At 44.4% G+C, this 17,395-nt stretch overlaps 1 protein-coding gene across 4 annotated transcripts in view; it reads right to left on the reverse strand.

Annotated features, from left to right (window-relative positions):
• The window catches only part of LOC114069158 (talin-2), a 125,318-nt gene that overhangs the window by 3,316 nt on the left and 104,607 nt on the right, over positions 1 to 17,395 (reverse strand). For 3 of the 4 annotated variants that reach the window (XM_027905765.1, XM_027905763.1, XM_027905764.1), the window contains exons 50-56: positions 16,335 to 16,451; positions 14,008 to 14,193; positions 10,273 to 10,380; positions 8,990 to 9,095; positions 6,922 to 7,046; positions 1,291 to 1,416; positions 52 to 114 (exon numbers count right to left, since the gene is read on the reverse strand). In XM_027905765.1, the coding sequence (XP_027761566.1) occupies positions 52 to 114; positions 1,291 to 1,416; positions 6,922 to 7,046; positions 8,990 to 9,095; positions 10,273 to 10,380; positions 14,008 to 14,193; positions 16,335 to 16,451 (831 nt within the window). The remainder of the gene's footprint in view (positions 1 to 51; positions 115 to 1,290; positions 1,417 to 6,921; positions 7,047 to 8,989; positions 9,096 to 10,272; positions 10,381 to 14,007; positions 14,194 to 16,334; positions 16,452 to 17,395) is intronic. The other variant, XM_027905766.1, reaches the window with a different exon arrangement.

Consider the following 17,395-nt stretch of genomic DNA (forward strand, 5'->3'; position numbering starts at 1 on the left):
ATCATTGCCCCAGAGGAGGTGCCGGTTTTCCCAAGAGAAGCAGTTACTCACAGCAGAAATGAGTCCCTGAGACCACTGTCCATCGTCAGCTGCGTTGGCAGGGATTGCTCCAACCTGAAAAGACAGTTCACAGGTGGCTCACAGGGAAACAGAAACAGTGCCTTGTCTCTGATTTAGGCAAGCAGTGACCCCTGGAGAAAGGAAACACCTGTACCTGTGACACTGCCCAGCACAGGGAGGAGCAGAAAATCCAGCTGAAGTTCCTTGGCACAGTAAGTGTGTTCTGGCAGAGTCAGTGTGTTCCCAGCACACACCTGGCTGCTCATGCACTGTCCAACTTGCTGTTCTGCCTCAACTGACCCATTCTTGGGACATGCTGAAGTAATTACCAGGCTAACCCGTAATTCCCACAGTAACCAGTAATTCCCAGAGAACTGAAGGTTGAAGCCACAGCTTTGGCCCAGGCAACAGCTGAAGCAGTAGATTCCAATGTCCTGGGCTTGGAAATAACTTATTTTGGTCTCCATAACATTTGAATTTACATCATTCTCGAGTATCTTCTGACTCTGGCACTATGGGAAGGTACAGATCAGAGAGCTTCCCAGGGAAGGTCCCTGATTGCCTCTGTGCCACTCGGGGACAGCAGCCACTTTTCTGCATGGCTCATCCACTGGAGTGCTCCTGGAGCAGCAGTGCCATCAGGACACAGTTACCTTCCCACATTCCAGGAAAGCAACGGAACTAAATTCTACAGCTGCTTATCAGCCCTCACCCCCAGCTGCCTGGGTGTTTTGGGGACAGAAACTGGAAGATGTGAAATGGAAACATGGACCAGAAACTTGCTTTTTGAAAGAAGTGGAAGCAGGGATTCCTGCATAATGAGAATCCCAGGGAATTAACTGAATAAGCAGAAGATGTGTTCTCTTATGGTGACACCTTTGTATAGCTAGAAAGTCAGTTATACAAAAGAAAACACTAAGTGCCAAATTGTTTAGGTTAGATCTCAAGACCTTAATGAAATGAAAACCACCCCACAAACAGTAAACTCCCCTCCCACAACTGAAACATCTCAGGAGCCAAACACTCTGATTACACTTGTGAGGTTTAAAGAAACACAACTGTGGGATTTTTTTTATAAACACAACCAGGTCTGGGCCACGTGCTGTGATGAGCAGTGAAAAGATTTACATCATCATCATTGTTCCCAAGCTTCTTCCCTACTGTTTTAATGGAGAACAGTTGGGAGATCAGATTCCATTTCAGTGCTTTCCCCCACCACTGTTTACCCACCTTTCCCTGGGCCACCAGTTCCCTCTGGGCTGCTGATGCTGACTTCACCAGGGCACTGGTAGCAGCTGCAATGGATTTAGCTGCTTCCAGGATCTGCTCTTCAAAATCCAGAGTCTCATCTGCTTGCTATAACCAAGAGAAAACACTGTCACACATCCACCCAGTTATGTTCTCAAGACTGAGGGCACGTACAAAGTAAGACAAGATGATTTTGGGGACACTTCAGGGAATTCTGTGAAGGAGTTTCATGTGGACTAAAGCTGGAAGTGAATTTAAGTATTAGGGTTAAATTAAAGAATTGCCACCCACACTCTAATACGTTATTTACAGTGAGGCTGCTCTGAGCTACACTCAGAAAAGTGCAGGACTGAAAGGCAATTCTTGCTTTTCCTCTCAAGGTTGTCTCTGTAGAGCCACAATTCTGGCTTCCAGCATTGCTGAACCAGCCAAAGCATCTCCTAAATCCTCAAAGACTTTCAGCACTGAGAGAGGACAGTGCTCCACGTGCATTGCCTCACTGCCCTGCCCAGGAAATGTAAAGTGGACACCAAGAAGGGCACAGATTGAACAGCCTCTGGTAAGAGCTGTCATTTCCCAGAAAGCAGCTTCTCAAAGCAGTCCAGATTAGTGATCCTGCAGACGGGAAATTCCAAAGGCCTGCCTGGAACACTTCAGTCATCCAAACATGTCTTTCAACAAGCAGGTGCAAACAGAGAAATCAGCTGTTCCTACTGAGGTTTCTTACTATTTAAAATACAAATCTATTGTTCCATAAAAACAGCTTCCCTGACTTCCTGATCATTTAAGTAAATACTGAAAACATCTATCCATTTAAGCACATTTTCCTGGCTTCTGAAAAACTGGGCACCCATCTGCATTTAAGCCAGGTTTAGTTCCCCTCTTACTGCAGTCAGATGAAATAGCAGTCAGTGATAAAATAATAAAGGACAATGAGTAATTACAAATCATTACAGAATGGCCCATCCAGCAGCACTCGGTGCTACAGCACCTCCCAAACTGCCACAAAGTCCAGCAGATCAACCACAGGATCCACAGACACCACAAAACCTGAGTGAGCTCAAAATAAAATCTGATCTGTAGATAAAGCTGTTGGCACTTTGAAGTTTCTCTTGTCCTTCAGGAAAAGCCACTTAATCCATGGAAAAGTATTTATCTTGCCCTGCTACTGGGCTTATTCCCATCAACTGGAGCACCTCTTTGTACTAAAGGAAACTGCTCTGCAAAGTGAGCAAGTCACAACCTACAGGAACATCTGGCAACGTCACATCCTACTTCTTATTATCCAACATTAATCCTAAGGGGTTCATCACACTGCTCCTGGCTTGATGCAAAGGCCTCAAGGCTTATTTATAAAACTCTAATTTCAACCAGGACATCACCAAAGCGACTCAATGGAGAGTCACTATCAGAATTATATTCCTTATTAAAATAGATTTAGATTACTGATTTTGATGAGACTAAAGAGTTAAACTAAAATATCAGCAAAAGTACCACTGAATGACAGCAAATTGAACAGGCTGTCACTGCACTTTTAACAGACTCTTATGGCACTTTTCCTTTTGTCCAAGGCTCTCTGTTACCAAGAGTTTTTACATTTTCTTTTCCAGCATAAAATATATTATGTGTATTATTCTTTATATGCCAGCACTGTCAGGAATTCCAACTGAACCCAGTGAGCATCTCAATATCAGCTTATTTATTATAAAGGAGGTGTCAATCTATTTGTGAAAAACCAGCCACCAAAAAGATGCTGAAGGAAAAGCAGTTGCTTGAACTCAGTTCAGGGTAGTGAGAGGACTAAATATTGCACACAAGTGCTAAGGAAGAGTTCCTGCTTTTCACAGAGAACGCTGAGAAACCCAAGCTTGCATTGCGGAGAATGCCACTGGAAATGGCTGGATTCATTTCCACCCTGGAGCAGCAGGGGAAGCTCAGCAGGAAAACAGGCACCTAAACCTCAGTGTCTCATCAGGTAACACAGTTAATTCCTTTCCAACTCTACTGAAATTTGGGGTTTTGGAAGAACAAACCACAGGCCAAGTTTCTCAAGCTTCCAAATCCTGCATTGCCTGACATCTCACAACTTTTTATTTTTGAGGGGAAAAAAAAAAAAAGGTAAAAACAGTTGATCCCTTCTGTGGAGGATTTATTATTTCAGAAACAATCTCACACAGCACTCAAACTGTTGAACAACGTGGGGCAGTTCACAGCCTGCGTGAATAAAGAGCAGGGATGTGATACAGGGCAGAAAACATCATCTTGTGAGACTTTAGAGAGGGCTTCTTGGGTTTCTTTGGCAAGCCAGGCCTCTGACACCACTGATCAGCCTCTCCTTCCTCAGGCAGCCCCCTGAGGTTCAGCATCTCATCTTCCTCAAGTTTAAATGAATATGCTGTTACTGGCTATGGGCAGGGATAAATGGAGTGGGAGATGAAGTCACCACTACAGACACACCAAAATTAGTAGGCTAGCTACAGAGTCTGCACCGTGAGATATCCTCAAAGTGTTGATGATGCCATTTAAAACAAAGCAAACAAAAAAAGGAGATTTTTTAAACCATTTTTCTATGGCAGCATCTCCATTATTAGGGGTAGCACAAATAAAATCAGGGTGGAGAGGAAAACAAGTGAGCCCCCAATCTCACTGCTAAACAGTAGCAAAAATTACAAAAGACAAACCATTTTACTTTCAAGCAGCTCATCATCCATTTCATGGAGAGAAGACCAATATGAGTGAGTTCCTGCACTGAGCCATGGAAAACACAATCACCAGTGGAAGTCACTTCCTGGCACAGCTGCTGCCCACTGCCACCAGAAACCCTACACAACTTCAGAGTCCCTCCAAGAGTCCCTCCAAGAGAAACTCTGCTGCTAAAGGAGTCCTCCATGCCCTTATTTGAAATCAGATTAGATTAGGAGTCTGCAGGAAGTCTTCTAAACCTGCTTGTGAGTGAGTGCACTCCTCCTTATGGCCTTCTACTCTGTCACAACCCCCGGAGACAGGGCAGGACACTGTAGGAATATGTTTGATATATAGTTGGATTAAATAACAACCTAATATATCAAACATATCACACAGAGTCCTGCAGGAAAAGGCATCCAGGTTTGATTCATCTTGGGGAAAAATAATAAAAGAAAAAAGGACCAAGTGCTGAAAGCCACCAGGAAACTGCTGAGGACTCGTAAAGACACCTGATCTGGAGGGCACAGAGGCACGAAGAGCACAACACAGCAGGGCAGGACAGCAATGCTCTCTGCTCTTCAACCTCACCTACCCTACCTCTTGCTTTACAAGTATTTTTCCCCACTATCAGCATGTAGTTTTTTATTAGATAAAATATTTTCCTTCTTCAGAAAATTACTGCTTTGGGGAGTTATTAATTTACACCAGTAGCACATCTGCACAACAGGAGGAATATGGGTCTGCACTGCCAGACACCTGACCCTCCAAAATGAAAACAGAAAAAAAAACAGAGTCCATACTCAGAAAAAATGTCTTTAAAGGAAACCTGACAGCCAAATCCTGCTTGGTAAATGATAAAGCCCTCCTTGCCTCACAGATCATTTCCCACCTTGGACACTGCAGGGAGAACTGAACAGGCCTGGTGTTACAGGGAGTAGTAATAATTTTTTTTAGAGGTAAAAGACAAACTAGAACACACAAAGATGAAAGTTGCAAAATTAAATTCTAAATCAAATTACTCCAATTCCCTGCCCCAATAAAAAAAAACTTTACCCAAAAAGTAGAGGATCACCCACCAGTTAGTAATGATGGTGATGATGGAGGATTTCCTGCAGGCAGATATTCTAAAATTACCAACTAGGGACTCTCTGCAAGTTCACTGATGATAATCACTGATAACCAAAGCAGGATATTGGTCTGGCTGGACCAGAGGTCTGTTCCATGGTAGAAGTTAACGATTATTCCTGCATTTCATAGACTGAGCATAAGAGAAAGTGATTGTATCAGCCCCTTCCCTGCTCTGAGCTTTCCTACTGCAACCCTGTGTACGCTGTCAAAGATGAGCATCAGAAAGACAGAGCCTGTTCAGACCAGGAAATCCTACTCTGGGAGGATACAAACTACAAGTCTTCATCATAAAAAGTGGGTTTTGAGCCACTCTGATATTCCTAACACCTTCTGATTGGTATTAAAACGTGAAGGAGATTAAACATCTGAAAAAGAGGCAAAGGCAGCTGAAATCCCAAACCAAACAAACAGGTGGACACCAATTGCAGTTTCAGAACATGACAAATAAACAGACCAGTAAATCACAGGCAGGCTGGATACCCCAATTAACATGTTAAACGAGGAGCAGGTGTGAGCTCTGTATATTCAGTGGGAATTACAACGGCCCTGCAGTGGCTGAGGGGGTGGAAGGGGCCTGCTCCCCAATCACCAGGCAACACACACGTGCCACTGTGCAGGGACTGTCCAGAGAAGGTGATGGAGCACTCTCCCACCCTCAGCCTGCCCTGTGTCCTCTGCTCTGCACAACCTCATTAGAAAGGACCGTTTCTCTTCGTAAACAAAATGGATGTACTTGTTAAAAAATGCAGGACAAAGAGCATTTCTTTTTTGTGAGCTAATTTATCCCCATCACTGGATGGGGGGTGGGAAGCCCTCAAAGGCTGAAGCTTCCAAGAACTATTTCATCTGATGCTCCTGAACAACAAAATACCACCCTGCCCCAAAACATCCAGCACTGAATGTTCTTGAGGCCCCGCCTTTTAGAAAGACCTCTGAGAAGAGTTTTGCCCCTACAAAGCAGCATGAACAGGAAAACAGATACCCAGTCCTCTCCTGAAGTGAATTCCACAGCCAAAGCGTGATTTTTCATTTTAAAGAGATGCAACTTGGCAATTCCTTCTAAAACCTGCCTGTTATTCAACACCAGGCAAAAGGCAGCAATTCTCCTGGATCCACTCTTGGGAGCTCTGCACACAGGCATTAGGAACAGCAGTCCCCCTGCACTGCACATGAAAATAGTTGGCTTCATTTTATAATAGACACACATCTGAAATGACCTGGTAGCAGGCACCGCTGCTCGCTGTCATAACGAGCTGTAATTTCATTTCCCTCAGGAAAATTAAACAGAAATGGTCATACCACAGACCTGATTTGACACTGAAGCAGCTACTCTTAACATGGCATTAAATCCTGTATTTTTAGCCTTAGAAAATCCAGCAGGTCTTTGGCATTCTGTTGAATCCCTTCTGTGTTGCTGCTGCTTTCTCCTGCCCCACTACCCAAATCCAGGTGAGGGCAAAGGGCCTTCAAAGGAAAGCAAGGGAGAACAACTTTCCACATCACTGAAACGTCTTTGGAAACAGAAATGTAAACAACCAGCAGTAATTTCTGCCATAACTCTCACAAGCATTTCCAGCGTTGGGCTTTTCTTCCTTTGCCTGCTCGTGGCTGGTGCTTGAGTGACTCCCTGAGAAGCACCTTTTCACCCTGTGCCTTCAGGGTGAGCCCTCCAGGGCACTGCCTGGTGCCACTGACACTCAGGTAGATTGTTTGTACCCACACTGTGGCCAGTGACACAGCACACACCAGTCCACGGGCTCTGGGCATCCCCTGCTTGATTCACCTCACACAAACACTCACCTTGGGCTTGGCTCTTGGTTTCAGCTGCTCCAGTTTCTTGGCTGCAGCCTCAATGGACGCTGCAGCCCCCAGCAGCTCCGTCTCTGCAATCACCGTGGGGTCTTCGGGATCCACCCACTCTGTCCCTGGAATGAACGGAGATGAGGACAGTGACTGCAGTGGCACTGGGAGCTGCCATTCACACAGGGCACTTACAGCCACGTGGCAGCTGGCAAACACAGAAAGCTTTTTTTAATTTTTATTTATTTATTTATTTATTGTTATTGAATTTTTTGGCATTTCTCTCGCCTCAAAGAAATTTTATAGCCCCACAACAGGAATACTTGGCTGGAGGTGATCCCAGATTTTTGGAAGTCGTCAGGGCATTGTAATTTTTGATTTCCTAACACCACTGTCTGACTTACAAGACTCAGAAAGCACCCACATTCTGAAGGGAGGGGAACAATGAAACAGCCAAAAGAGGTTCATAACCTCTGTGGGCATGGTTTGAAGACCATTTCTCAGCTCAGAGGGTGCACAGGATGAAGACATTCTACATTAAGCCCTAAAAATTGGAGATAAACAGGGGGGAAAAAAGAAGAGATACAGGCAGCAAATATCAACACAGTCAAAAAAAAACTTGTAAAATGTAGCAGCTCCTCTCCACAAACAGGCCTTTCACAAAGGTGAAAAGATTTACGTTTTCAATTTGTTAGGAGACAACTTTATTGTGTATCTATAAATGAAAATTGGGAATGGTTAAAAAAATACTCCTTTCCACAAAAAATCTTCCAGAATGAATTTAAAAAAATGCTCTACAGGCAGTAAGTGAAAAAAAACCCAAAAAACCAAACCTGATCTTTTTATTTTAATGAATATGAATTAAAATGCAATGATTGCTGGAAATTAATCAATGTCCTCAAAGAGGAGGACAGTATAAGGATTTTTAGGAGCACTTAGGGAATAGAAATATTCTGTTGTTGGTTTGGCTTGTTGAAGGAAGGAAGGCAGGAAGGTAATAATATGAATATATGAAAAGGGCTTAGTTAGAGTTCATTTCCAAGGAACATGCACTGATTATAGCAGGGAATAACTGAGGAAAACCTGCACTATACATTACACAGAATATCAGAAAAATGAGTATAGTGTTCTCTGAATTAGCTTAGCAAAGAATGATTGAACAAATATGGATTTACTAGAAGCCTTAATGGGGGTAGAATTTAAAAGAAAAAAGAAGAAGTTTTAAAATAAAAATGTCTAATATAATTTTTTTAAAAAAAATACAATAGTGCTTTATTTAAAATATTCTATTACCTATGAGATTATAGAGTGCTCATACAGCATTCTGATGGCTGTGAGATTCCTTTAGCCTACAGTTCCCAGGAAATCTGGAGTGGCTGTGCTTCAACAGCAGTGGTCTAATACTTCATACCACACCCTCGAATGTATTCATCTTCCTTAAAATGCATAATGTTAGAACTGTGATTATAACAGTTCACATGCATTACTGGATAAAAATTTTAGTAAGCCAGTAACTTAGAAAAATATCATTTATTATAAGAAGAGTGACCTTGGGACAGTGTTCTAAGAACAGTGGAATTCATTGCTTATTTGAGTGCTGGATTTAGATTTGCCCACAATTTGTTCAACTGTAAGGGTTCAGGAAACCATCCAGACAACACTTTTCTGCAACCTCCTTGTTTCATGAACACACTTCGCCAGGGCAGGACCCAGACACAGCACTGGGAAGCACCACAAGTGACAGCATTGCTGAAGGTTGGGTAGATCAAAAATCAAAGTGTGTAAGGGGATGGCATCCCCTGTTACCTGCAGCTGGAAAGCAATCAGCACTGCAAAGCAAAGGACTTCTTCTGACTGCACAAATGGGGGTGTGAGGAAAAGAACCAGCCAGGAAGGGGAGGAGGGTCAGACACACTTGTCCACCAGCACTGAATGAGGGAATGACAGCAGGGAAATTCAGAGAAGGAAGCAGGTGATACCAGCACTCCTAGAGCACACTGGGAGGGGGTTTGGTTCAAATACAGAAATGACAGATGATCCTCTCTGGAGCAAAGGCCACAGCACTCACCCTTCATGGCCTCTGCTGACTGGATGAGCTCTGTCACGGCACCCGCAACGCGCTTGGACAACGAGGCCAGCTGGTGCTTCAGCTCTGGGGTTGGTTTCTGAAGGATCTACAGACACAGGTAAAAGGTAAATAGTGCATATTAGTGAGGATTCCAGGGAATGCTGGAGCATTCCCAAGGCACACCAGTGAAGGATTGATTTTATACAGAGATCATCTGAGGGAAAACACGAGCCCAGTGAGAGAACACCAACTGCCAGTGGAGCTCTAGGAGCCAAGGCTGCAGGGGGGATGCACACCAGGCGAGTGGCACTGCTGCAGCCACTGACAGCATCGTCTGGGAGTTCTCAATCCTCCCCCTAGGGCAGAATGATCCAAACCAGAGGCACATGTGTGAGTATGTGGCAGGAATATGCAGTTTTAGCGCTCCAAGCTCAGGTGTTACAGTCACCACACTATGGGTCAGGCTCAGCCTTTCTAGACTCCTGGAGAGGAGCTGATTTTCTAACATGAACAGATTGGTTGGTCACCATTTCTGAGAGACAGAATGACAGAGTTCTGGAAGCCAGCTGCCTGTTCTGGAAAAAATCAGAGACTGGGGACACAATGGAAAGGCCAATTCTGGGCAAGACAGACATTTCTGAGCTTAATTTCTATCAAGTATTAAACTGGGCTTCTTCAAATGAAAAACAGTCAGACACTCAGTGAAGTTCAATTCTGAACAGGCACATTTTCATTTTTAATTACAATTAATTCTGTATGGTCAAGAAAAGCCAACTGCCAGCAGGATTCCTGAGCTTGGGTTTGAGTGCAGGGGGGTTTTATGCAGAGCTCTGGGGGTGTCCTGGCCGATGTGCTGGAGAGCTCTTGGTGAGGCAGTGCTGGCGGGGGGTTTTGGGGTGGCACTGAGCAGGTGTGACAGCAAAAGGCCTGGAACAGTGTCTTCATATATCTCACATAACCCCTTTGGCCTGGGTTTAAAACACATGTCTGGTGGTTATTGTGGGCTTAAGAGAATACTGAAATGTCTTAATTTACTTGTCAGGGACCTTTTTTAGGTCCAGATCTGCTCCAGAATGCAGTTCCACTCAAGTCTTCCAGTGTTCCTTCTGTCTCTCAGTTTGAGCTGCAGTTCTGGATTCCTTTCGCTGCTTTTCCTGAACAGCAGAACTGATCATAACTTACAGCAAACTGACCAAAACGTGTCACTGGCACCACTGTAGGAAGAGGGCAGGGAGATGGCTCTCCTTGGCAGTGATGCAGGAGATGGCTGCAGGATTCCTTACCAGGAGCACGTGTTCCAGGAGCTCCAGGTAGCCCAGGGTGCACTCCGTGCCAAAGCGCAGGGCTCTCTCTCGAACCTCTTCGCTCACATCGGGGTGATGCGACGCTTGCTGAGGAGGCAAAACAACATCAGTACCCAAACTGCTCCCACAGAGGAGACACAGGGCAAAGGGAAGGGAAGAGATGTTCTTATAGTGTGCAAATGCCAGTTGAGCTGCAGGGCCACCCCTTTTCACTGACAATTTGTAAGCAAGCTGTGCTGGAGGAGCAGCAGAGCTCCCCTTCTGAAATGGCACTGGGAACACTTGGCCTTTCATCAGCACATTCTCCTGTCTGGGTGAGCATCTGCAGCCTTTCTACCAGCACTAGTGCTGCTTCTTGCTGCCAGTGAAGAACAAACACAAACTCTTGAAGAACCATCTGAAAATGGAGTTTTCTTCTCTACTGTGATTCCTTCCAATGCAAATAGCGAAAAGCATCTTGGGGTTCATGGGGCTCTTGGATTTTGTAAATACACTGTTCTACACTGCAAAGGTTTTATTAGTGTGGTTCTTTTTTACTAAGATTAACAAAAATAGAAATTGCAAGTCCAGTTTTGCCACCCATAAAAGACCATTTACATCTTACATAAGCCTTACTAACTCAATTTATTTCTAATGAAAAGTGAAAAACTATAGCCTCGTGGAGCCTTGCATTTTCCACAGTAAACTTCTAGGGAATTCTTTTATTGAACAGAAGGACCAACTGTTGACAGGTGACAGTTCCTAAATATTAAAAAATTTAGCGTTTCCTCCCACAAAGCATCTCCTTCCACTCCTGCAGCCTCTTATCTTCCCTCAGGCTGGGGATTATCTCACTGCTCGCCTATTTTAGGCCCTTCCTGCAACCCACCACATCCCAAGCAGCGCTGGTCTCTGGGCTCCCTCTGCAGGGAAACTCAGGATCAGCAGAGCAGGAAAATCCTGCCAGCAAATAAAGTAAAGGGCGAGAAGATGGGAGGAGCCAGCCCAGGATTCTCCTCATCCTCAGCCCCACTTCAAATGAGCTCCAGGAGCCCAAAGAATTCAGAACATTTTTAAACAATTTTTCAAGCAGGGCAAAGGATCTCCCAGTGTTCCTTACGAATATATTGTAAAGCATCCTATAATGTCTCCAACTTCATATTTCTGTAGCACAGGCAATTAGAGCAAGCATCTGTAGGAGAGAAAGTCTCCTGGCTGGGCAGTGATCTCAGTGATTACTCATGCAATTGTTTGCTATGGTTTTGATGGACCTTTCCTATCTGTTTCCTTTCCAACAGCAATCATTGCAAACACTGATATTATGCCCAGGTTACTTACAGCATAGTCATTATTTTATACAAATAATAAAGTAATTGTTGTTATCTTAGGGCCTGCTCTAACCTTCAATAAATGTAATTACAGTGTTTCCATTGACTTTAATGAGAGTTGTCTTGGTTCATTACGTCCCCCAAGCAATCTCATTGTCTTTTGAAATAGCATCTACTTATAAATACAGAATTAGTAATGAGCACTGTAAATTCATGTACAGCAGAACAAGCACAACCATCTATACAGCTGCTCATAATTCCAGTCCCTTGTACTACTTGCCTCAGGCAACTGGCAATGAGGTAGAACTTACATTTAAATTCCTGACTCTGGGGAAGTCAGAGCCACGTTCTGTGCAATTCTACCACTGATCACACACACACTTCTGTCTCGGCCCAAAGGACATAAAAATCTGATGTTTATCAAGTGCTTATTCTACAGATCAGCTTAATAACACTAGAAATCCTCCAGGATTTGTTAAATGCCACAAAAGCCAAGTGGCACTGCATCACACAGCTCTTACAGCACAGTGGGGTTGACTGCTTGAGTTTTAGGGGTAGGAACCAGCAATGTGGCTTATCGTGGAAATGCCAATTTGTAGAATTAATGGCATCAGATTTCTAAGTCTCTGAGCAGAATTTTCTGAATTGGGACCTAACCCAAGATTTTCTAAATCAAGTCTGGGTCAGACTGTGTATTTAAAAGCTTTCTTAAGTGACTGATTATTTTTCCAACATTTTAGATAATGCAAAAAATTAGTATTCCTGAAGACTTTCATTCCTCTTTGCCCAATAAATGCTCTTGATCTTAAGAAAGTTAAACATGACAAAACCAGATCTGCTGCCTTGGCACTGTATGACTGCAGGTAAGGAAAATGATTCCCAGCCATCTTCCTCTCTTTGTCAGAGCAATTCCCTGGGAGATCACAAATGCTCTTCCAGCACCCCAGAGCTCCCCTGTTCACTCTGCAGGAAGTTCCATCCCGTTGGATGAACCACTCAGAAGCCATTTACATTAACTGGGAGCAAACATGAATATAAAATAGCAATGTTCCAAAGCCACTCCTGAGCTGTGTGTGCCTGCCAGGGTGTTTGTGATGTTGTTAGGAAGAGAGGATTCTGTGCCTGGGAATTTGCTGCCTGTTTGGAGGGATGGAAAACTAAACTGTGCCTGCACTGGCCGCTTCAAAATGCCAGAGGATGTGAATTGATGTGCATCTGAATCGATCTGTCAGAATGCTACACAACTGTAAACTGTCCTGAACTTCCCTGACCGGTTTCAATTAACTGGATTGTCCCTAACACTAATTAGGCTATGGTAGTTCTTATGTAAGTAGTGCAGTTTAATTTTCCCATGCAAATTGGAGCTGCTTTGTTGTGCTGATCTTCTGAGGTTATGGAGAGGACAGAATCAAAATTTGGGGGGGTGAAAAGGGGTCAAGAACTGTGAGATGCTCAAAAACCCGTTAGGAAACTGAGCCAAGGTAAAAAGCTTTATTCAGTGGTTTTGTAAAAATGCAGTTCTAAGTTCTAATATAACTTGCCCTTTTGCAGGAGGATCATTTTAAAAGCAAAATTAACCCTTCTGTTTGTCAGTATTGGGTTAAAAATTAACCTGGGACTGAGGTAAGCAGTTAGGATTTGACCAAATGCTGGAAAAAAACCCCACACAGAGAGCACGATTATTTCACTGTCCCCTTCCACACACGGAAATGCAGAAGGAAATATGATTTACAGGTAAAGGCACTTTACTACTACAGTTATTTAGAACTGAAGACCAAAAGGAATGAGATCCTTATAATCCCATTTTTTAATTCTTTATGCCTAGCTGTTTTCTGTCATCAGAACAAAGCCAAATGGTTTCAATAGTTCCCCCCAGGTCTGGCAGGGCACTTTGTCAAAGTTGTCCTGCTCAAGCAAGTGTTGCAAAGAGGGCACCGCTATTTTTAGTGCAAATGTAAAACATTTTGAGAAAGCACAGAAGAAACTGAGCAAATGGACAGGTTTGCTTAGGGGGGAAAGGAATACTAAAAATAGACCAGAGGGATTCCTTTCACCATTCCTTTCACTGTTCCTAGGAACATTAAAATGGTATTTGTGACCACAAGATTATTTGTATATTCTGCCACTTGCTCAGATTATTTGTCTCCTGACTGGAAACGAGGAAATTTCAGCCCAAATAGAATTTCCCACTTTCACAAAAAGAAACCAGTCAATATTAATGCACAGCACACAAAACACTTTGGAGAGACACGTTCCCTGAAGATTCTCCTCACCATTAACTTCCTCAGTGAAAAGCAGAGCGTTAACACAAAGAACCTGAACACAAACCCACGATGTTCTATGGATTTCGAGGCACAGACACACACAAAATCTCAGTGTTAGGCAAGCAAGTGAAGTTCATCTTTACCTTGCAGGCTGTCAGCATGTCAGCGACCGCCTTGCGGCTCAGGTTGGCTGTGGCGATCACATCCTCCTGCCTGCACGAGTTCCCAGCTGCAACAGCTTTGGCCGTTGCCATGGTGATCCCCTTCGTCATCCGGATGGACTCTTCGGGGGATGATGTCTTCTCTGGAACCTCGCTCGACTGGAACACCTGAAAGTGAAAGCAGGAGGGCAGTCTGAGCCACGGCCTCGAGGAGGAGGAGGAGGCGGCCGATGGAAGCGGCCCCTGAACAGCAGGAAATTGGAAACATATCTGGAGTGCTTGGATATCATCCTGGCTTGTCATAAGCCTGGATCAGATAAGCCTGCTCACCTCCAGACACCAGAGGGAAACAATAAGCTGAGGGAAGGATGTAATAAAAGGTGTTAACCCCTTCATCTCACCTGCCACGTAACCACCCGGCTCGCAGTTGTTCCAGACAGCTGTTCAGAGCATTACAGGAGGATAAGAATGACTATTCCTTTATTTACACTCTTTTTTCATCCTGTCTGCTGTTTAGGCTGGTCTGCTCACCTGAGCAGATCCTTCCCCTGCAAAGGCTGGGCCCTCGCAAGCCCTCATTGCCAGCACAGAGCAGAACAGACCGAGAGCATCACAGAAACATTCAAATGTGTCTTCAAACAGCAGAGGTGGAGCCTTGTCTCTTCAACTATATTTAGTTCCCCCTTAGAAACCTAAAGATATCATTTTGCAGGGTGAATTGTGTGAAAATAGTTCCCATTATCTGGCAGTGCACAGTCCTCATGAACGCTGGAACACAGGAACTGCAGTAACGCTACGTAAGAAGAGCTGGGTAACCTCACTCATCTTGTATTTTCTTCTCCCCAGCTCCAGTCTCTATTTACTTGCCATGCTTATGAAGTGCAGGGACAACTTGGAGGGCACAGTGAATCAGGAGAGGTTTCTTGGCCCCACACAGAGCAACCCAAGCAGGGTAATGCTTTCAGAAGACAAATGTCTGGACAAAAATGAGCCAGGTCTATCCCGTGCTCCCAGTTCATCAGTTTTTCACTTTCTCTCTCCAGAAATGGAAGCAACATTAAACAGTAAATTCTAGCTGAGTGTGTGAAGGATATTTGACATTGCTCAGGCTCAGTCCCTGCAATTCCAAATCAAACCTGATGCATTTTCTTGAGCACACCCTTAAAAACCATCCCCTGTTCCTCCTGACCCGCCTTTACTCCACCTTTCCCCATGACAGAGGTGGGACACCAGCACAGATCCATCCTTAGCCATGCTGGCAAAAGCAGAAGGAGGAACACCTCAAACAGGTACCAAGCAGAAGTGATAATGCCCAATCCTCCAGTGCCAGATCTGGCCAGGTTTCAGCTCAGTTACGGGCAGGGATGTAAGGCCAGGCCTTCAAAAGCATCACAACAACAGCAACATGCACTGGATGTGGTACAGAACATCCCTGCTCAGGTACCAAGTCAGGAGGTTTTATCACTGCCATGTGAATAATTTAAAATAAATTTCTCCATTACAACAGCATTGCTCACACAATCAAAACCCATTGTTTTATGGAGAGCACTTGACAGAGCTGTGCCAGTGCCATTACAGTTAAGAATTGCTAATCCACAGACTACACATCAAAGAATTTTCTGCTGTGAAGATTGTGTCAGAGAGCTTTTTACATTAAATGACTGTAAGTAAAAGAAAGAGAAAAAAAATCAGGCTCCTTCACAAATATGCAGGTATTATTTATGGCACTGACTACTGTGCTAGTAAAAAATAATAACTGAAAGCTGCAGCTGGAGGCTGCATTTTTATACCTTAAAGAGGAAGGAAAACAATTGTCATGGTCTAACATCTTATTTGGGAGAGAATTCCATGCTATCTTTAATTCCTGCTCACCCAGAATATCAGACAGCAGGCTCTGTATCCCTGGTAGTATCACTTCATAACAGAGGAAAACCAGAAACATTAAACTGCAGATGTAGTTGGGCAGTGATGCTGAGGAGACTCCCCCAAAGCCAGGATCAAAAAACAAAAGGAACAGCATCAGACTCAGAACAGAACACCTGTAGGGAAAGCTTAAGGCCTGGAGAAGAAGGAAGCAGTTGCTTCCAGTTCTGTACTTGACAGGAGCATCTTCAGCCTCAAAGTGGGGACTGGTAATCTGTGAAAGTGGGGGGGCTGAAGTGGATCGGAATTGTACATTCAGAGATGATTTGCAGCAGGTAGAGAGAGCCAAACTGCACCCGGTGCAGTGCAAGGCAGTAAAGCACAGGCCTGGTTTAGTGCAAGGATCCACTCCCAAAAACCACTTCCAAGGGCTGTTCTGTTCTCACCGTCAGCTCCTGCTTGATGTACTCGATGGTGGCCTCAAGAGCTCTCGTCCCTCGAGTGGCTTCATCTTCCACTGCTTTCACAGTCTTCAACAGGGAGGTGACATTTGTTACCATCACCTGAAGAGAGAAGGGAGCACAAAAATACATGAATGCTTCCTCCCCTTTTTCAGAGACAGCAGGGTGAGCAAGGCAAATTCAAGTAGGCAGCATTGTTACTTCTTAATGAGACCTGAGAGACTTCTTGAACTGTACTTGTTTCACAGGACTCTTGACCAGCTCTTGTGCTGGCCACGTTCTGAGAGCTCCTCATGAGCTGCAGAAATGTTGCACAATTAACTGCACAGAGATACTATATCTGAAGTGTGAGTGCTCTGGCAAAAAAATTACCAAAGAAATGGAAAAATCCCAACTTATCTAGAGTATGTCACTGTCTTTTCCTCCTGCACATCTCCCACTGCAGGTTGAAGGGGACAGGAATTGAGGGAGGGTATTGCTTTCTGAAATGTGTCCACTACATTCCCTGCAGTCAGATAAAACCCCAGGTGAGCAAGGAGTCCAAGACCAGCCTCAAGCCCAAATGGAGATACAGGATCAGTGTTACTGTTCCTCTACAAACTCAGTAGTTGTGATGCAGAATAACCTAATTGTCATTGCAGTAGCTCCATCCTTCCTCCAACCCAGCACGCTGACACACAAACAGCAGCTACAACGAAAAAAGTATAGACAGAAAAGCCAAATTCTTGACAATGATGACTTGTCAGACACCTCTTCACAGTGGGAGGAGCCACTTTTCTTGACTGTTCGAGTTATTTTCCAAGCAGTGCCTCAACAGAACACTGGAAGCATGTCCTCTGCAAGGCAGAGAGGAACAGCTCTCACGGGCAGGCAGGAGATGTGAGAGTGCTTGCTGCCAGCCAGGCAAGCAGCTACCACAGCACTGTCACAACAGGAAGGGGGAAACAACACCACCAAGATCCCCACACCTGGAAATCCTTTGGAGACACAAATCCACACGATCACCATGAGGCAAATGGAATCAACACACCTCAGGTGCAGGGAAA

This window comes from Empidonax traillii, unplaced genomic scaffold (genome assembly GCF_003031625.1).
Source record: "Empidonax traillii isolate 1590-97213 ecotype Southwest subspecies unplaced genomic scaffold, ASM303162v1 scaffold1201:size224149, whole genome shotgun sequence".
Lineage (NCBI taxonomy): Eukaryota > Metazoa > Chordata > Aves > Passeriformes > Tyrannidae > Empidonax > Empidonax traillii.